Below are 21,581 nucleotides of genomic sequence, written 5' to 3'. Positions count from 1 at the left end.
TGGTGGGAAAATAGGTGCTTTCCCTCTATGATTGGGAACAAGGCAAGGATGTCTACTCTCACCACTGCTATTCAAAATTGTACTGGAGGGGTGCCTGGCTGGCTCACTAGAGCATGAGTCAGCAGAGCATGAGACTCTTAAACTCGAGGGTTGTGAGTTTGAGCCCCATGGTCGGTGTAGAGATTACTTAAAATAAAATCTTAAAACAAAAACAAAATTGTACTGGAAGTCCTAGCTAATACAAAAAGACAAGAAAATGAAATAAAAGGATTACAGTTTGGCAAGGAAGAGATAAAACTGTTTTTGCTCACAGATGACAAGATTGTCTATATAGAAAACCACAAGGAACTGATCAAACAAACAAACCTTCCCAGGACTAGCAAGCTATGATGGCATGATTGCAAAATAACAAGTTTAATATCCAAAAGTCTACGGCTTTCCCAAACAGCAGCAATGAACAAATGAATTTGAAATAAAAAAAAATAATACCATTTACATTAGGACTAGAAAAAAAAGAGAAATACTTATATATTTCTAGCAAAATATAAACAGAATCTATATGAAGAAAACTACAAAACTCTAATGAAATCAAAGATCTAAATAATTAGAGAAATAGTCCATGTTCATGGATAGAAAGACTCAATATTGTTAAATATCAATTCTTGCCAACTTGATCTAAAGATTTGATTTAATCTCAATCTAAATCCCAGGAGGTTATTTTGTATATTATCAACAAAGTGATCCTAAAGTTTATATAGAAAGGCAAGAGACCCTAAACAGTCATCTTGATGCTGAAGAAGAACAAAATTGGAGGTCTGACATGACAACTTTAAGACTTACTATAAAACTACAGTAATCAAGACAGTATAGTATTGACAAAATATAAAATAAAAAAAAATAAAGAGATCAGTGAAACAGAATAGAGCCCAGACATAAACCCACACAAATATAGTTACTGATCTTTTTGACAAAAGAGACAAGGCAAGTCAATGGAGAAAGGATAGTCTTTTCAACAAATGATGCTGGAAAACTGGACATCTATATGCCAATAAATAAATAAATAAATAAATGAAAAGAAAGACAGGAAAAAAAGAATTTAGACAGAGATCTTATACCTTTTACAGAAATTAATTCAAAAGGAATCATAGACCTAACTGTAAAACATAAAAATATAAAATTTCTAGACAATAATATAGAAGAAAATCTAGGTCACCATGGGTTTGGCTCTTAATTTTAGATACAACACCAAAAACACAATCCATGAAAGAAAAAATTGATCAGTGGGCTTTATTAAAATAAGAAATTTAATTTCTGTGAAAGACAATGTTCAGAGAATAAAAATACAAGCCATAGAATGGGAGAAAGTATTTGCAAAACACATGTCTGATAAAGACCTTGAATACAAAATAAACAAAGAACTCTTAAAGCCCAACAATAAGAGAACAAACAACCCAGTTAAAAAGTGGGCAAAATGTCTTAACAGACACCTCACCAAATAACATATACAGATGGCAAATAAATATATGAAAATATATTCAACATCGTGTATCATTAGGGAACTGCAAATTAAAACAACAATGATGTATGGAAACCAATTTGACAATAAATTTCATATATAAATAAAAAAAAAAAAAAAAAAAAAAAAAAAAAACAACAATGAAATACTGCTTCAAAACTATGAGAATGTCTAAAATCTAAAACACTGATAACACCAAATTGGGGGGAGGATAGGATACAGAACAATAGGCACTCTCATTCACTGCTGATAGGAATGCAAAATGGTACAGCCACTTGGAGGCAGTTTCTTACAAAACTTTCCTAGTCTGAAAAGGCTGCATACTACATGACATTTGGGAAAAACCAAATGATTGAGATCGTAAAAAGAATAGTGGCTGCCAGGAGTTCAGGGGTGTTGGGGGCGGTATGAATAAGTGAAGCATAGTGGATTTTCAGTGTGGTGAAATGATTCTATATGATGTTGTGATGGTGGACACATGATAGTATGTATTTGTCAAAACCCATAGAAATGTACAATACAGAGAACCTTAATGTAAACTATGGACCTTAGTCAATAGTAATATATCACCATTGGCCAACTAATTATAACAAATGCACCACGCTAATGCAAGATGTTAATGATAGAGGAAACTGTATATAGGAAGGGGGTATATGCAAACTCTCTGTACTGTTTGATTTTTCTAGATATCTAAAACTGTTCTAAAAATAAAGTCTATTAATTAAAAAACATAAATGCCTGAGAGTAACAAAAACAAATTAAAAAAATGGGGAGGAGGAAGGGCTTATCTTACTAGATGTAGCTGAGACAAACCAGGTTCACGCACAATATCCAGCAACTAAAAGACTTCATTTCTCTGCTTCCCTTACAATTTTAGTATATGTGCTACCGAAGCAAGCACTGTCTCCTTCCCTTACAGATAAAGATGTAAATAAACTTTTTAGTTGTGACTTCCAGAAAAGTGTCAGACAGCTGGCATGTGCCCTTCTGGCCCCTCCCCACTCTGTTTGCTTCCTGGCTGGATAAAGGGCTATATGGCTGGAACTTCAGCAACCATCTTGGAGCACAAGGAGGTTCTGACTGAGGTTGAAAGCCACTGAGAAGAATGGCTAGGCAGAATAATGAAGGTGCTTGGGTTTTTAGTGATTTTTTTAAAAAGTGGATTTATTTATTTTGAAAGAGAGAGGCAGAGAGAGAATCCCCAGCAGGGCCCGAACCCACGAACCATGAGACCATGGCCTGAGGTGAAACCAAGAATCTGAAGCTTAACCGACTGAGCCACTCAGGTGCCCTAAAGAAGCCCGGGTTCATGGTGCTACTATGCTAACCGCTACATAATACTATGCTACTATGCTGGCCGCTTTATACCAGACTTCTTCTACAGGATAGAAATAAATCTATTTCTTATTTAAGTTTCTGTTGTTTGTTTTCCATGTTTAGCTATCCAATAGCTAAACACCATTTCTACCTTGTACACCAGATAATAAAACTTACTGTAATTCTATTATGATAAAACCATATGTATAGCATAGGTATAAACAATACAAATAGAATAATAATAATAATAATAAAGAGTCCAGAAACAAATTCAAACAAGGACTTAATATAAATAAAGATGACATTTAATTTAGAGGGAGAAAGATGGTTTACTTAATATATGGTGTTGGCAGAACTGACTATCCATCTGGAAGAAACTATGATGATACTTCTACTCCACATCATATGCAAAAATAAACTCCAGATGGACTCTAAGTCTAAATGTGAAAAATAAAAAAATATTAGATACAAATGTAAGGAATTATTTATAAAATCATAAAGTAAAGAAGACTTTCTGATGTGAAAGATAAAACTTAGAAACCCTAAGGGTCAGCACCTAAAATAATAGTCACATCATCTCTTAAAAATGAACACATTTTTTTTGTATAGCAAAAGAAACTATAAACAAAGTCAAAAGACTAAATACTTAAAATGTACTTGATAAAGGATGAATGTTGCTAATGTACCTTAGCTCCTACAAACCAAAAAAAAAAAAAAAAAAAAGACAAGCCAATTAAAATTTGGCAAAGCATATCCATAGGTACTTCCAGAAAAAAAGATATAAATCATGAATGATATGAAAGATTCTTAACCTCACTGGTATTCAAGAAAATGCAAATTAGCACAATAAAAGTATAGCATTTTGATCCATCAGATTAGCAAAAATAAAAAATATTGGTAAGACTAGCCATATGAGCATGGAATGTGAATTTCTACAGCATCTCTGTAAAGTATTATAATAATATGTATTTAAAATGCACCTATTGGGGTGCCTGGGTGGCTCAGTCGGTTAAGCGTCCGACTTCAGCTCGGGTCACGATTTCACCGTCTGTGGGCTCCAGCCCCGCGTCGGGCTCTGTGCTGACAGCTCGGAGCCTGGAGCCTGCTTCAGATTCTGTGTCTCCCTCTCTCTCTGCCCCTTCCCCGCTCATGCTCTGTCTCTCTCTGTCTCAAAAATAAATAAAAACATTAAAAAACAATGCACCTATTCCTCAATCCAGAAATACTACTTTTTGTAATGTATTCTACAGAAAGAATAATACCAGTATATAAAGAAATATATTCAAGAAAATTTACTATAGCATGACTATAGATGCCCCTAATCTGAAGAAAAAGAGCTTAATGTGACCGTCCATCATCAGAGGACAGTTGATATATTAGGTGCTATAGAGGATTATGCAACTTAAAACACATGAGTTAGATACATACATGCATTGACCGAGACACATGTCTGGACCAATGGACTTTTTTAGTTCTTAAATGTCCACTTGAGGACTCTAGTGTTTTATCTGTTATATAAGAAGTAACCCATGGAAAATTGAGCTAAATGGCACCATATTTCTGATTTATTCCTGGGCGGTTTTAGCATTCCTTACAGAGTGGTACCTCAGGCAACTGTCCAACTGATCTATCTTTTTATTGGGCTCGAGACGCTACAATGGAGGACTAGCTTCTGTGGGACCAACCTTCCTACAGGTAGCAGATAAGCTCTGGGCAAAACAAACAGAAACAACAAGTAGCTAAAGGCACGAGAGAGCAACAAAAACCAGATAGACATTGGATGGAGAGTCAACGTGTAGAAGGAAACAGCTCTGGGTTTCTCAGTTTTAGACCTTTTTGCTAGAGGGCAGGCCCCAGTTTTGCCCTGTGAGGTAGATCATGTACAGTCCAGCCATCTTGAAGAATCAAAGGATACAGCAGCTGGAAAATGAGGAGGGTTATCTCAAAAAGGAGAGAGCAAGAGTCCAAACTCTGCCCAAACCTCTGCTAATTCCTGAACTGTACTTGTGCAGGGCAGACTCCCAGCAGCCCAGCTAAGGCAAACAGAACTGGACAGAGAATTTTGCCACTGCCCATCACAAGGGCGTTTGAGTCCAATCAAAATAATTGCCTGCTTTAGAAAAACATTTTTCAGGTTCGGTTGGTAAAGCGACCCACTCTTGATTTCTGCTCAGGTTGTGATCCCAAGGTCGTGAGATCAAGTCCCGCATTGGGCTCCACACTGAATGTGGAGACTGCTTGGGATTCTTTCTCTCTCCCTTGCTCTGCCCCTCCCCCACTCGTTCATGCTCTCTTTCTCTCTCTCTCAAAATAAGTAAATAAACTTTAAAAAATAAAAGAAAAACATTTTTCAGAGACAAAGTAGAATCCACAGTCTCTATAAGTATTATTTACAGTGACTAGGGTACAATCCAATATTATGAGGCATATGAAAGAATGGGAAAATGGGATCCATATCAAGAGAAAAGGCATTCAGTCAAAACTTACCCCAAAGATATACTACATGTTGGGATTAGCAGATAAGAGTTTTAAAACAGCTAGTATAGCTATACTCAAGGATGTAAAGTATATACTCAAAGTGAACAACAAAATAAGAACTATACTCAAAGTGAACAACAAAATAAGAACTATCAGCAAAGAAATAGAAATGTTGATAAAGAACCAAATGGAAATTCTAGAACTGAAAAATTCCCTGATAGGGCTTGAAAGCATTTTGGAGATGACAGCAGAAAGGGTCAGCGAACTTGACTATAGATCAATAGAAATGATCTGATTTGAAGAATAGAAACAAAAAGACCAAAAAAAAAAAAAAAAAAACCAAACCAAACCAAACCAAACCAAAACAAAAAAACGAACAGAGATTCAAGGATCTGGGGGAGAATACCAAAAGGTCTAACACATGTGTTAAGAGCATCCTGAAGAGAGGTGAAAGACCATGGTGCAGAAAAATATTTAAAGAAATAATGGCCAGAATTTCCTCAAATCTGGTGAAATACATAAGATTACAGACTTGGGAAGCTTCAAGCAGAATAAATACAAACAAGACTACATCTGAACTTATACTGTTGAAACTAAAGATAAAGAGAAAATATTGCAAGTAGTCAGGAAAAAAAATGATATATTATATACAAGAGTAATAATTTGAATGCCCACTGTTCATCAGAAAAAAATGGAGGCCAGAGTCAATAGAAAAATATCATTAAAGTTCTGTAAGAAAAAAAAGTCAACTTAGGTTTCTATATCCAGTAAAAACATTCTTTAAGAATGAAAGTTAAGTAAGGACGCCTGGGTGGCTCGATTGGTTAAGCCTCGGACTTTGTCTCAGATCATGATCACTCGGTTCACGAGTTTGAGCCCTGCAATAGGCTCTGTGCTGACAGCTCAGAGCCTGGAGCCTGCTTTGGATTCTGTGTCTCCCTCTTTCTCTACCCCTCCCCTACTTGTGCTCTGTGTCTCTTTCTGTCTCAAAATAAATACATAAACATTGAAAAAAAATTTAAAAAAATAAAAAAAGAATGAAAGTTAAATAAATATATTTTAATTAAACAAAAACTTAGAACATTTATTGCCAGCCAACATGCACTACAAGAGATACAAGAAGAAGTTCATCAAGATGGAAGGAATTGACATTAGATTAGAATTCAATCTTCAGGACGGACAAAAGAGCATCAGAAATGGAGAATATATGTAAATACAAAAGACTATTTTCCCTCTTAATTTCTTTAAAGTAATATTTATTAAGATAATGTTTGATGCAAAAATTATTAACATTGTCTTGTGAATGTTCGTATCAAGAATTTGTAGACGTTATACATACAACTATAGCATAAAGTAAGGGGTTGAGGGGACAGTAAATGGTTCCAAATGATGGCAAATTTCTCACATTTTAGGAGAAGCAGTAAAATATTAACTCGAAGTAAACTGTAAAAAATTAAGAATGTATATTTTAATCCCTAGAATGATAACAAAAAGTTAACTCAAAAAAGGTTGAGCTAAATAGCAAATAAACAAATATGGAATTCTTAAATATATCCAATTAATGAAGGTAGTCAAGAAAGGAGGTATAGAAAACTAAAATACAGAAGGGACAAATAACAAATAAATAGTAAAATGTTAGACCTAAATCTATCCATAGTAATTATTACATTGAGTGTAAATAGATTAAATACTCCAATTGAAAGTCATAGATTGCCAGAATCGATAAAAACAAAAAAAGAACAACAACAACAACAAAAAAAAAACAAAAACAAAAAACTTAACTATGTGCTGTTTACTTTGGAGATAAAAGTGAAGTATTAAGATGCAGGTAGGTTGAAAGTAACCGGATGGAAAATTATGCTATGTAAACAGTAAGCATAGGAATGATAAGATGGCTATATTAGCATTAGATAAAGTAAATGTTAAGCAAAGAGAATTACCATAAATAGATACAAGTATTTACAGAGTATTTACTAGAGATAAGAAAGCTTAATTCATCAGAAAGATATAATAGTCTAAATGTGTATGTGCCTAATAGTGCCTAATAATGGAAGTTCAGAAACATGAAAGAAAAATGGACAGAATTAAAGGAAGAATTAGAAAATTTCCCAACCACACTCAGATATTTGAACATGCATCTCTCAGCAATTGATAAAACTAGACAAAAATTAGTAAAGAGGTAGAAGATCAGAAAAACACTGTCATCGTGAGCTAATTGACAATCTATCCAACAACTGCAGAATACATATTCTTTTCAAATCATACTGTACGTTCACCAAGATAGATTATAGATTCATAAAATGAATCTCAATAAATTAGAAAAGTTGAAGTCAGATAGAGTCTGTTTTCTGACCATAATGGAATTAAGTTAGAAATCGGTAACAGTAAGGCATGTATTTGTTAAAAACCCAAATATTTGGAGATTGACTCACTTTTAAATAACCCATAGCTCAAACAAGAAATCGCAGGGGACATTAGAAAATATTTTGAACTAAATTATAATGAAAATACAAGATATCAAAACTGGGAAGATGCAATTAAAGCATTGAATTAGGGGAAACTCATAGCTTTAAATTTTTTTTTTTTTTTTTACGTTTTATTTATTGTTGAGACAGAGAGAGACAGAGCATGAACGGGGGAGGGGCAGAGAGAGAGGGAGACACAGAATCAGAAGCAGGCTCCAGGCTCTGAGCCATCAGCCCAGAGCCCGACGCGGGGCTCGAACTCACGGACCGCGAGATCGTGACCTGAGCTGAAGTCGGACGCTCAACCGACTGAGCCACCCAGGCGCCCCTAAATTTTTATATTAGAAAAGATAGAAGGATATTGAAACACTAGGAATGTCACATGCTTAAAAAACATCTTTCCCAAAATGTACTGGCATAATTTTATGGAATAGGAATTCCAAAAAATTGTACTAAATATAATTTCTTCCTGTAAAAATAAATAAATTAATTAAATAAATTAAAAAAAGAAAAGAAAAGATGAGAGGAATAAAATCAATCACCAAACTTTCAACCTTAGGGAGCTAGATAAGAGCAAAGCGAACCCAAAGTAAGTAGAAAGAAGAAAATAATGTTGAGCAGAAAGCAACAAAGTCAAAAACAAACAATAGAAAAATTAACCAAAAGCTGGTTCTTTGGAAAAACCAATGAAATTTAACAAACATCTATCTAGAGTCAGAGAGAGTAAGAGAAAGAGAAGACACAAATTTCAAGTATCAGGAATAAAAGAGAGGCTATCATTACAAATCCTCCAGGCTTTAAAAGGATTATAGGGAATATAGTAAATTACTTCATATCAGTAAAATTTTAAAACTTAGATTAAGTGGACAAATCACCTGAAAAGCACAACTTACCTATACTGGTAGAGATAAAGTATAAAATCTAAATAACCCTATACTATTGAGGAAATTGATATTGGATAGTTTTAATGGTTAATTCCATCAGACACTTATCAGGAAGAAATAATACCAATCTTTCTTTATTAGAAAATAAAAAAGTGAATACTCCCAAACATGTTTTATGAGGCCATATTAACCCTAACACCAAAAACTAACAAAACATACTACAAAAAAAGAAAAGAAACTACAGACTAATATCCATCTTTAACGCAGATGCAAAATTCCTTAACAAAATGTTAGTAAGTTGGCAACATATAAAAAGGATGATACATCATGATCAAATGGGGCTTATCCTAGGCATCCAAGATTGGTTTAACCTTTTAGGAGTTTATGATAGATTTATGGGAAAGAACTACCAAGTTAAAGCATCAGATCAAGGAAAGACTCTACATTTGTTTTTTTTTTTTTTGTTTTGTTTTTTTTTTTTACTGGTAGTGGAAAATGTAAGTGGTCAGATATAGCTTTAAAAAACAATAACAAAACAAAACAAAACAAAAAAACCAAAATCCCTCCAGACTAGGAATTAAGACTGGAATTCTAGTCCTGGTATTGCCTCCAATTCAATGTATAATGTTAGAAAGGTCACTTTGTCTCTCTTGGCCTTAGTTGACACACGTGTCCAATAATGACCTCTCAGGGTCTTTCCCAACTGTTACACTCTAAGAGTCTATGAGGCCAAGTCCTAAAATTTTTATCACAGCTGCCTAGACTTTCTGCTTCAGCACCTCAGAAGGCAGAAGTAGAAAATGTGCAAGACATGCTTTCATGCACAGATGAAGGCACCATCTGCACGTGGCTTGAAGTACTGAGGGTTCAAGGGTGACTCCTCCCCACCTTGAAAGCACCATGTGTCCTCAAGAGGTACTTTAGAAAATATTTTTTTAATGTTTATTTGTTTTTGAGAGAGAGAGAGAGAGAGACAGACAGACAGAGGGAGAGAGAGAGAGAGAGAGAGAGAGAGAGAGAGAGAGAGAGAATGAGTGGGGGAGGGGCAGAGAAAGAGGGAGACAGAATCCAAAGCAGGCTCCAGGCTCTGAGCTGTCAGCACAGAGCCCGACTTGGGGCTTGAACTCATGAACCGTGAGACCATGACCCGAGCCTGAATCAGACACTTAACTGACCAAGCCACCCAGGCGTCCCAGAAGGTATTTTTAATGAACTCTCTGAAAGCATCCACTGTGTCATGGTGCTATGGACCTTGGAATTTGAACTCTGACTGAACTGGGTTTGAACTCCAGTTCTGCTACCTGCTGAATGATTCTGGAAAAATTACCCAACATCTCTGAATCTCAGCTTCTTCATCTGCAAAGTGGGGATAATACCTGTTACGTAGAGTTATTGTGAGGATTAATTGTGAGAGCATTAGGAAGTTGGTGGATTATGGTCAGTGCTCAACAAATACTAACTTCCATGCACGTATCAGTAAAGAATTCGGTTTGGTTACGTACGGCAGGACATGTAAATAATCATGTCTCAAATAAGACAGAGATGTATGTGTTTCTCTTTCATGTAAAAGAGTTCAGGGGGGTGAAACCTGGGGCTTGTTTGGGTGCTCCACGGTCAGTAGAGAACCAGATTGCTCATCTTTCTGCCCCACTGTCCTTAGCACATGGCTTCTGTTCACACAGTCACCTCGGAATCTAAGAGGACTGTTGGGTCTCGTCATCCCGTTCACTTTCTTGGCAGGAACTAAAAGAAGAGGAGAAAGGCAAAAGGGAAAACTAAAAAGAGAGGGTGAAAGACTTAAACATTCTATAAAGAACCTCTCTGGACAATGACTTCCGTTTACAACTTACTGGATTCCTCCTGGTTACAAGAGAGGCTGGGGAATGGAACCTTGCTGCCCCAAATGAAATTAGGATACTGTTACTAAGAAACAAGGGGAGGAATGGGTGGACAACCAGCAATCTTTATGACACTGCTTTTTCTTGTCACTAAGATTAATTTTGGGTTGCGGGTCATGGAACCAGCACAGAAGAGCTGGCATAGCTTTTGGATCGTAACCTATGGCAAAAGAGGTAGCTTTTTTGTAACAAGTGGATTTGAATTAAAAATCTAGTTTTGGGGGACCTGGGTGGCTCAGTCGGTTAAGCGTCCGACTTCAGCTCAGGTCATGATCTCGCGGTCTGTGAGTTCGAGCCCCAAGTCGGGCTCTGTGCTGACAGCTCAGAGCCTGGAGCCTGTTTCAGATTCTGTGTCTCCCTCTCTCTCTGCCCCTCCCCCATTCATGCTCTGTCTCTCTCTGTCTCAAAAATAAATAAACGTTAAAAAAAAAATTGAAAAAAAAAAGACGGGAAAAAAAATCTCGTTTTGATGCTTATTAACCAAGTGACCACGGGTCAGGTGAATTACCTTATTGGAACCTCAGTTTCTTCCCCTGTAAAGTGGGATGATACTAATATGGTTACCTCACTGGCTTGAGGTAAAGATTCATGAAAGCTGAGTAAGTGACAGCACTTGGAGTAGAGTTAGCCACCCAGCAGATTCCCAAGAATATTTTGTTTCTAAGAACTTGAGATTCAAGGAGCCTTTGCTCAAAGTGGCCCGGTGAGGGGCCCTTGGGCTATGGCATAGGGAGTGGCCATTTTGGTGACTAGGGAAGGAGACCTCTCTCTTGAAGAGGGTAGGCTTCTAGGTTTTGTCTGCAAAGCTACCTATTCCTAAAAAGCTACCAATGTCCTCAGGCAGTCTTTACTGGGTCCACTGGGCTGGGCTGAAACTGTCTTGAGCAGGTAGAAATGACAGCATTCTTTATAAATCCAGGGTGTTGGCAAGGCTAAACCAGGCACCTGGTACCCTGGAACTCTTTCTCCCTGTCCCCACCTGTGATGGCCTACCAGCCCGTCCCACGTAATTCAGTCTTCACATACTCCACCCTACATGTACGAATGTGCACAGTCTCTCAGAACTCTTGAACAAAGCAAGGAATGAGCCCCTCAGATGAGGGTTGTGGGACCTTGGGCAGGTCGCTTTAGCTGTGTGATCAGTGTCTTTATCTGTAAAATGGGCAGGTTGGCCTTGATGATTTAAAAATAAGCAATGCTTGTTGAACACCTGCTGTGTGCTGGAGCCTGTGTTAGGAGCTGGAAATGCAGTGGAGTCAGAGACACGGCCTGCTCCCAAAGGGCTGAAGGTCTGATGAGACACAGACAGGGAAGGGGACAGGGAAGTAGGGGATGCCAGGGGAACTCCAACGAGGGGCCTTTCCTGATGCTTGCGGTTCATGAGCACAAGGTACTCCTGGCAGAGCAGGGGGAACTCACAGGTAACAGAGTAACAGAGCTCTTGCCCTGCCCACCTGCAACTGGAGGTGATGCCAACACAGGCCAGTGACTTGTGTGGCTCTTAGATCACAGCAGGGCCTGCTTCAAGCGTTTACCACATAATCTAGTAGGTAGAAGCATGGACTCCGGAGTCAGGCTGTTTGGGTTCAGAACTCAGCTCTGCAATGTACTAGCTGTGTGTCGTGGGCAAAGATATTTAACCTTCTATTCTATAAAATGGGTATACTATTAGCATCTTCCTCATAGGATAGTTAAGAGAATTAAGGGGAATTAAAAGTATCTGCTGCAGGGGCGCCTGGGTGACTCAGTTGGTTAAACGTCCGACTTCGGCTCAGGTCATGATCTCACGGTTCGTGGGTTCAAGCCCTGTCTTGGGCTCTGTGCTGACAGCTCAGAGCCTGCCTCGAATTCTGTGTGTCCATCTCTCTGCCCCTCCCCTGCTTGTGCTCTCTCTCTCTCTCTCAAAGAATAAATAAACATTAAAAAAAAGCACCTGCTGCAGTATACTCCTCCATCTCCACCTTCTGTCCTAGTAAGTGGGTCTTGACAACCAAAGAAAAAGGCTCTGGTCCTTAGGCCTGAGAGATTATGAAATAACATCTTGAAGATGTAAGAGTCAGGGATTTCTTCCCCACTCCTCATCCTTCTGTTCTTTAGATAACATATATTCATCTCTCTTGCCTCTCCTATTTACCAAGCCAACAAGAGGGTGGGGTGGCAGTCATGTGTGGGTTCTCCATTCTGGCTAGAAGCCATCTGTGAGCCATCCCGTGCTGGAGACGCTGACTGCACAGCTTGCCCCGAGAGCCAACACACAGGGACAGAGCAAGGCCTTCCAGAGGGGCAACTGCCCTCCCCTCCACATTCTGTAAAAACTGCCAAATGGAGATGTAAAAACAGATACCATTTCCTCCAACTCAACCCCACCTGCTCTACAGAGAAACCGGGTAGAATTGCCAGTATGGGGGACTAGCGCCTTGAGGGAATGTTGGCCTCTAAGTCCCCTTCCCAGCCAAATTCCAGAGGCCTGTGTTGGGTAGCAGTGGGAATGTTCAGAGTTTGGACTACTGACCCAGCACTGGAGACCTTACCCACAACTGATGGATGCCCTCTAAGAGTCATAAGAACCATAGAAGTATTCCTTCAGTTCAAAGTTCTGCAGATTCTCTTGGTTAGGAAGCAGAAAAGGGCTTTCACTCCCTAACATCTGGACCTGGAAGGAGGACCATACCTTTGGATAGTAGGGCTGTCAGAGGAAATGACCTCAGATGGACAAATATACCCTCAGTAGGAATGAGTCCAAAGAGAAATATAGACTAGCTGGGTCCCCAGGCTCGCGAAGAGTGAAGGAATGTTCAGAACAGGTACACAGGGTTCAGGTGAGGTTCTCCAGAGAGAACCATAGAGCCCTACCTAGCATTTTCTGAGCTGGAATGCCCTCACTGTGCACATGAGGAACCAGGGGACTTTGGAGATCTTTACATTAGACCTCATTCTCCCAGACTCCTCACAGCGATCCACACTGTTGACAACCTTCTCCTTAAATCCTCTTCCTTGGTCTCTTGCTTATTCTGGCCTGCCTTTTATCCCACCTCTAGTTACTCTGGTCTCCTGTGGTCCCAGAGCATGGCTCTCACCCCAAGTTCTGCCCTTGAGGCCAGGCTCTTGCTCTTTATCTTCTCTCCCCCATCCACTCACACACCTTCAGCTCCATGGGTATTTGACATCCTGGCTAGTCCTAGGCACTCATCTCCCCTGCAATGACAGAGCCCCTAGGACATCCCATGGGCACATCAACCTCAACATTTCCAAACTTCAGCTCACCGTTTTCCTTACTCTGATGGCTTTTATTATTATATACAGCCTATTTTTGACATCTTATATTCCCCTTCCCCCAAGTTCAGTGATTTTCAGTGCCTGAAAATTCCCTTCTATCCTTGGGCCTCAAATTTAAGGCTTTCCTGGCCATATTCAGTAATTCGCTCATTCAAATACTTGCTGAGCATATTAATATTCTCTGTGCCAGAGTTGGCTCCAAGTGCTAGAGGTTCCATGGTGAAAAAGACAGACTTGGATTCTGCCTCTGAGGGGCTTATAGTTCAATGGTGGAGACACAAACTAACATAAGTAGTTGCAGAAAAATAGCTATATAATTTCTACAAAAGAACAGTACAGGGCTGTGACAGTGCATGATGGGAGGTGGGGGTAAGGGGAGGAGGTGCAGCTAACCTGATCTGGAGGCCAGAAGGTCCTGAACATGGGGAACAGGTTGTGAGGCTTAGCAGGTTTGGAGCTCATTTCCTCTTTCAGAATTTCAGGCCTATGGTAGGCTGAGTAATTAGTATTAAGAATTTCTTAATTAATATTAAGAAAATATTAAGGTATTTTAAGTGTCTCTTAAAAAAGCGAGATTTTCCTGGATTATCTGGGTGGGATCAATGTCCTTAAAGTGGAAAAGGGAGGAGGTCAGAGAGTCAGAGAGAGATGTGATATTCTAAGTTGGCTCAAAGAGAGGTTATGTTTCTGGTTCTGAGGATAGAGGAAGGGAGCCATGAGCCAAGGAATGTGGGTAGACTCTGGAAGTCGAAAAAGGCAAAGAAATGGATCTCTTCTAGAGCCTCTAGAAAGGAACCCAGCCCTGCTGATAACCTTGATTTTAGCCCAGCGGGACTTCTGTTGGACTGCTGAAATCCAGAGCAGGAAGATAATAAATTTGTGTTATTTTAAGCCACTAAGTTTGTGGTAATTTGTTATGGCAGCAGTAAAAAATTATAATTATAGGCCTCAGCCCTATTTCCATTCCTAAATCCATTTCATTTATTTCCACCTATACTTGAGTCCTATCTTTCCTTCGTCTCCGCTCTCTGGATCTGTCTTCTAGACTCTGCATTTTTGAGGACTCCAAGGGCACAGAACTCCAAGGGTTCAGATCAATTATAGAAGCAGGCAAAGGGAGGAGAGCAAAGAGCAGCAAGTGAGTGCAGGGGTGAATGGAGAGCTCTAGCTCTGGACTCAGGCCTGCTGGAACCTCGGGGAGCATTGACTCCCTGTGGGCATCCACTCAAGGCCTTTGGCTTGTTTCTTCAGCTCAGACATTAACAGAGCCATAGGTGCCATCTCAAAGCCATGAAAGGCAGTAACTGTATCATGCATTTACCATAGGAGATAATCATGAATGCTTATGTGCCATCAGGAGACCAGGTCCAAGGAATTACAGAAAAGTCACTGAAGGGTAATCAAGGGCAACGCCAAGCGCCCAGGGCCAGGTGCCAGGGAAGGTGCTTCTTCCCCTTCCTGCGCCCTCCCCTTTCCTGCCCTGGTAGCAGCTCAGGGAGAAAGCCCCAGGGGATGGGGAGATGGCTTGGCCAGCTGTGCTGAGATACACCCCCGCCCAAGGTCACTGAGGCAGGTCAACCTTCCCCTCTCCCCCCCCCCCCCCCCCCCCCCCCGGTTCCCCCAACACTCTCTTCAGCTGGGGCTGCCCTTTGGTGGCCGGCGGGCTGGTTTCGCCGCGAGTGGGGCGCACGTGGCGCGACGCCCCCTACCTCCTGGGGACACAGCAGCGAGGGCCGCGCGGGTAGCAGGCCCGCGGCCCGGCCAGTGTGGGGTGGGGGTTCTCACTTCCCCTCCCCAACGGCCGCGGGTGCAGGTGCCGCGCGGGCCGTGCCCCGCAGGCGGGGCGGGCCCTGTGGACACGCCCCCGCGACCGGCCCTCCCAGCCCGTGTGGAGGAAGCTCCAGAGCGGCGGCTGGTGCTGCGCCGAGCCGGCGCCCCTGCCGCCCCGCGCCCCGGGACGCCGCCCGGCCCGGCCCCGCGCACGCAGCGAGCGGGGCAGGTGAGCTGCGCCCGCGCCATGGCAGCCTCAGGTGCGTAGGCAGGCCCGGGCCCTTCTCCCGAGCCTCCCCGCTGGCTGGCCGTCTCGCCCCCCCACAGCTGTCCGAGCGCCACCCGGCTCCCGGCTCTGCTACGTCGGTGCGGGACTGTGTGCTTCCTGCTCTTTCCCGCGTGCTTTCTGCTCTTTCCCGCTTCCCCGGCGCAAACCTCGCGTCCTGGCTTTCCCACATCCCCCTTCCCGGCCTGTCGCGCGATTCTCTTCAGTCCCCATCTGCACCTCTCCTGTCTCCCGTCTTCTAAGTCTCCGTTTCTCCCGCCGTCACTGGCTCTAGTTGCTTCTGAGGGTCGTTTCCCCGGCTCTTGGCAGTTGTGTGAACCGGCGTCCAGTAGAAACAAGCCGCGTTGTCTGCGCCTGGGAAATGCTTCTCTGAGGGCCGCACCGGACCAATAGGGGGCGCTCAGGCTGTCCCTGGTGGGCGCTGTGTGATTGAAGGTGGCTTGGGCCACTTGCCCTTCCTAGGCTTTTGTTTTTCATCTGGAATTTTGATAGGAATCTAGAAACTAGAAACAACATTCTTTTGGCTTTACTTTTCTTGTGTCTTTGCAGAACTTTGGGGAATGGGGAAGAGTGGAGGCCACTGGGTAATCTACCCATCGAAAGGTGGCAGGAGTCATTTTCCATTAGTTTTGGGTTCTTCTGTCATTCATGGGTGTATACACTTGTCAATGCTAGTCTCTGATATCCAGGACCAACCACATAGTGATGATAAGAATAAAGATGACTAAAAAAAAAAAAAGAATAAAGATGACTAAGGAGCACTTACTATGCACTGTAATGGTTATTGTGCCCCTAAGTGTGTTCTCGGTGGTGACCAGGACAGCCGAGTCTCTGCTCTCAGGGAGTTTACAGTCTTGCACAGGAAATCAGTAAGTTAACAGGGAATTACTAAATGAGAAGACTAGAGTTGCCGTGTTGGCAAATAGGTTTACTTGTATTGTCTTAGACCACTTTGTCATGTTTTAGTAGAGATAACATGTATAAACAGGATGTAAACGCCCCTTGAAAACTAAAATCTAGTCAGCAGGAGAAGACACTGTTCTTGAAGGATGTGGGCAGATGCTTGAATGAAGGGCCAGCTCTCCCCATATCCCCTGAGGTTCAGCCTTCTAATTGATGGTGTTTTGGAAGCAGGAGAGAAGGCCAATGGTAACAGTTTTATTAGATTGGTAATATAAGCTCATTCTTTAAAGGGAATGGGAAAGCAGTTAGCTTTTAGCCTTCTGGCTCTCAACTGGGGCTCTGGAGGTTAGAAGAAGCTGTATTGTGGTAATAGTGAGGTCATAGTCCACAGTTACATAGGAAAGCTGAAGCAGTTATCTAGAGGAAATTCATTCATTCAGCTCATATTTGTTGCATGCCTATGGTTTCTAGGCACTTTCTAGGTGTCAGGTGTATATTCAATACTCAAAATTGGCATAAGTCATTTTCCCATGGAGCTTATGGAATGCTGGGGAAAGGCAGGCAATGTGCTTAATAAGGAAAGCACATGATATGATTAAGAGCAGTGGGAAAACAGTAGAGGGGGTACTCTACCCTCTACTGTTGGGTTTATAATTTTAAATGAGGTAGCCAGGTTAGGCCTTATGGAGAAAGGGACATTTGAGCAAAGATCTGAAAGGAGGGGTCATGTGGGGGAAGAGTGCTCCATTCAGAGGAACAATAGATGGCGGTATATGGTGTATTTAAGGAACAGAGAGCAAGTGGTGGAATAGGTGGGTGATTGGGGAGAAGTAGGAGATGAGGTCAGTGAAACTCCCACCTCCTGCTGTGGCTGAGAACAGGCCCTAGGCTGTTAAGTCCAAGAAGCAGCAAAGTGAGAGAACCTTTGGACAGAGGAGACAGAGCAAATCTTCTTCCAGTGTCCTATGTGTATGATTCCAGTTGGGCATGGCCAAAGGGGCTAGAAGATGGGGACTGTAACCCAGTGGCCAAACCTGGGGCTATTTATGGGCTCTGTAGTGGCTTCTGCAGACATCTGTGATGGTTAGGGCTTCAGACTCTCTTGCTGTCAGCACACTCTGTGGTGAGACCCACTTTAGGTTCTGTAAGTAGGAGTTGGGCCTCCGGGGTGGGTCCCTGGGGCTCTCTGAGGTCTGGAGGTACAAGGGTCCATGGTGGTAGTGAGACCGACTACCTCTTGCCAAACTACTATAGGGTCTGGAGTCATCTAGGGCACTCTTCCATATGGTCTTCTGCTTCTTGTCCTCTTCCTCCCTTTCCGTCTCTTCTTCCCCTCCTCCTCCTCCTCCTTTTTATTTTAAACAGTTTTATTCAGATATAATTCACATACCATACAATTTTCCCATTTAAAGTATCCAGTTAAAAACAAAACAAACAGGGGCGCCTGGGTGGCGCAGTCGGTTAAGCGTCCGACTTCAGCCAGGTCACGATCTCGCGGTCCGTGAGTTCGAGCCCCGCGTCGGGCTCCGGGCTGGTGGCTCGGAGCCTGGAGCCTGTTTCCGATTCTGTGTCTCCCTCTCTCTCTGCCCCTCCCCCGTTCATGCTCTGTCTCTCTCTGTCCCCAAAATAAATAAAAACGTGGAAAAAAAAATTTTTTTAAAAACAAAACAAAAAGTATACAGTTCAGTGGTTTTTTTAGTATCTATACAGATCTGTGCAAGCATCACCATGGTCAATTTTAGAACATTTTCATCACCTCAAAAAGAAACTCATTTTGAGAAATGAGTGAAGGAGGTACAGATTATGAAATAGAAATTTTAAAAAAGGGAGAAAGAAACTCTGTATGCTTTAGCTATCACCCTCCCACTCCCTCCTCCTGCCCAGCCCTATGTTTTATCTTCTGTCTCTATAGATTTCCATGCTCAGGACTTCTGTATGAATGGGATCATATAGTATGTCATCTTTTGTGTTTTCTTTCATATAACGTAATGTTTTCAAGGTTCATCCAAGTTGTAGCATGTCTCAGCATGACATTCCTTTTGAAGGCTGAATTGTGTGGTCTTTTAAAATTTCCTTCTACTTGGTTGATGGGGGGTGGGAGGGAGGAGAGGGTGGGTGATGGGTATTGAGGAGGGCACCTTTTGGGATGAGCACTGGGTGTTGTACGGAAACCAGTTTGACAATAAATTTCATATATTGAAAAAAAAATTTCCTTCTACTAAAGGGTAAGCATTAGTATTTTATTTTATTTTATAATTTTTTTAATACATTTTTTTTTAATGTTTGAGAGAGAGAGAGGGAGCAGGGGAGGGACAGAGAGAAAGGGAGACACAGAATCTGAAGTAGGCTCCAGGTTCTGAGCTGTCAGTACAGAGCTCAACGTGGGGCTGGAAATCTCGAACCGTGAGACCATGACCTGAGCCGAAGTCAGACGCTTAACCGACTGAGCCACCCAGGTGCCCCAGGATTTTATTTTTTGAAAGACATCTTTGCTTGCTGAAATCAAGGAGAATCTTGGCTCCCTGGTTTTGAAAGAGCTTGAGAAGCAAGATAAAATAAAATGGAATGAGCCTACCCTGGAATATCTCTATGCTCCTGATGGCATCTCTTGCATTTACACATGAGAGAGAGGAGACACAGAGGTCATAAGTGACTTTCCAAAGTGACCAAGTCTGTGGCTGAGTGAAGACCAGATTCCTTTCCTCCATGTGCCAGCCTCCAGATATTTGAAGAAAGCTTGCATACCTTTTCCTGCTCTTTTTCTCTGAGGTTTCTCTCATCTCCAGACTTTTCTACTACCTCTAGACTTAGAAGATAAGAGGGTTTGAAGGTACCTTTAATTTTTTGTGATCTTAATTCTCATCTGATTCTTGAGGTCCCTTAATATTCCTGTCAAGTCTCTGAACTTGAAACCTTTAGAGTCTGGAAGCTCCTCACATGAATCATTATCTAGATCCCTCCTTATCCTAGTCACCTTCCTAGTTCACATCCCTCTTCAGTATGGTGCTTATTAAGACAGATGAACAGGGAGCCAGAATCACCTATAGACTAAAATGGTCTGGACTGGTAATTTGAAAAGCTCCCTGGCACTTCCTCCCTGTTCTTTTCTCAGGTGGATTCTGAATCTTTCTAAGGAACCTCTCTTTCAGTCACTGTATTTCTTTTGCTTTTTAAAAAAAAATCTTCTTAAAGTTTATTTATTTTGAGACAGACAGCAACAGTGCAAGTGGGGGGAGGGGCAGAGAGACAGAGAGAGAGAAAGGGAGAGAGACAGAGAGAGAGAGAGAGAGAGAGAGAGAGAGAGAGAGAATCCCAAGCAGACTTTGCGCTGTCAGTGCAGAGCCCACCGTGGCGTGCAAACCCACAAAACCACAAGATCATGACCTGAGCCAAAACCAGGAGTCGGACGCTTAACCGACTGAGCCACCCAGGCACCCCTGTTTAGGATTTATGGACTCCTGTTGGACCATGTATTTAATTTCTCATAATAAACAAACAAAACTGAAAGAATTGATTTGGCACATGTGAGGAAGTGATCTACGGTTACAGGAAGGGAATTATCCTTGAAGAAAAGGCTGTTCCCCATACAAGAGAGAGTTGCTGATGAAGCGTTTGGTCCTGTGTTGTTACTTAGCACATTGTGGAGGAACTTTAACTTCCACTTTGGAACTTTTTTAGAATTTCCCCAGCTTCAGTTTCTGTAGCAGAGCAAAATTTAAGAAGGCGATAGATTTCATTGTCCTCATTTACGTTGAGGCAAAATTTGCTTAGACTTCGTATACCCGTCTCAAGTCACACCATAAGTGGGTGACCAAGTAGGCTGTGATATTAATGAGTCTGAAACACTAACCACTTCCTTTTCAAGTACTTTTGCTCAGAGGAGTGTGTGTGTGTGTGTGTGTGTGTGTGTGTGCGTGCACGCGCGTGCAGGGTGGGGGTGGGGGGGTTGCCAAATGTAACACCAGAATCCCAGGGATGAGGTATTTTCTGTATGTTTTCCTTATAGAAGAGCTTAACCCCTTAAGTACTTTTTAAATTTAATTTGTATTTAAAAATCTTTATTTTAAAAGTTTTGGATTTATTGAAAAACTGTGAAGATAGTAGAGTTCTTATATACTCCTCACCCAGTTTCCCTGATTATTAATATTTACACTTTCCTTAATGACTAGAGGTCTATTAATGCCCAGTAGATACTGCGTTGTGCTGTTAACAGAGGAGCAGGTGACGGTGAGGCAGGATCCAGGGTCTAAAGTATACTCGCTCCCTCAGTGACCCCAGAACTTGTCATTTGAAATTGTTGGTTTGCTTTGGATCGCTGTCTCCTCATAGAAGTGGCGTACATTGCTCATGGGCACGGGGTCAAGGGATTATAAGAAGGGCTGCTTTCCTGCTAAGTCAGTCAGCACTCCAAGAGCTGAGTTGCCATCGAAAGAGTACTTATTATGTTCTCAGAAGTTCTCTTCTCTCTTGCTTATTTCCTTACCATCTATTGGAAACATCACCAGTGGCTTCATCGCTAATGTATGAGACCACAGCCAGCCCTGTCTGAGATCTTATTCTCCTTCTAGCCCATTTGTAAAAATTGTTGACATGATATTTGCTAGTGTATTTGTCTGCATGGGTGGGGGGGTATTAGTGGCTACTGCTTTTTACTTTTGCACTTTTTTTTTTAATGTATTTTTTAATGTTTATTTTTGAGCAAGAAAGACAGACAGAGCATGAGCTGGGGAGGGGCGGAGAGAGAGGGAGACACAGAATCTGAAGCAGGCTCCAGGCTCTGAGCTGTCA

General features: G+C 41.6%; 1 protein-coding gene and 1 long non-coding RNA gene across 3 annotated transcripts in view; one reads left to right on the top strand and one right to left on the bottom strand.

The window, feature by feature from the left end:
* Positions 1–16,264, bottom strand: part of LOC147576097 (uncharacterized) — a 91,562-nt gene extending 75,298 nt beyond the window's left edge. Inside the window, exon 1 of the long non-coding RNA XR_015241761.1 lies at positions 16,110–16,264. This is a non-coding gene — a long non-coding RNA (uncharacterized LOC147576097). The remainder of the gene's footprint in view (positions 1–16,109) is intronic.
* PIK3AP1 (phosphoinositide-3-kinase adaptor protein 1) overlaps positions 15,707–21,581 on the top strand; it is a 117,736-nt gene continuing 111,861 nt past the window's right edge. Inside the window, exon 1 of one of the 2 annotated variants that reach the window (XM_086680509.1) lies at positions 15,707–15,864. In XM_086680509.1, the coding sequence (XP_086536635.1) occupies positions 15,852–15,864 (13 nt within the window). In that variant the 5' untranslated portion in view covers positions 15,707–15,851. The remainder of the gene's footprint in view (positions 15,865–21,581) is intronic. The other variant, XM_086680510.1, reaches the window with a different exon arrangement.

This window comes from Puma concolor, chromosome D2 (assembly GCF_028749965.1).
Source record: "Puma concolor isolate L17-30 chromosome D2, mPumCon1.1.hap2, whole genome shotgun sequence".
NCBI lineage: Eukaryota > Metazoa > Chordata > Mammalia > Carnivora > Felidae > Puma > Puma concolor.
This window is presented reverse-complemented; position numbering and strand designations above follow the sequence as displayed.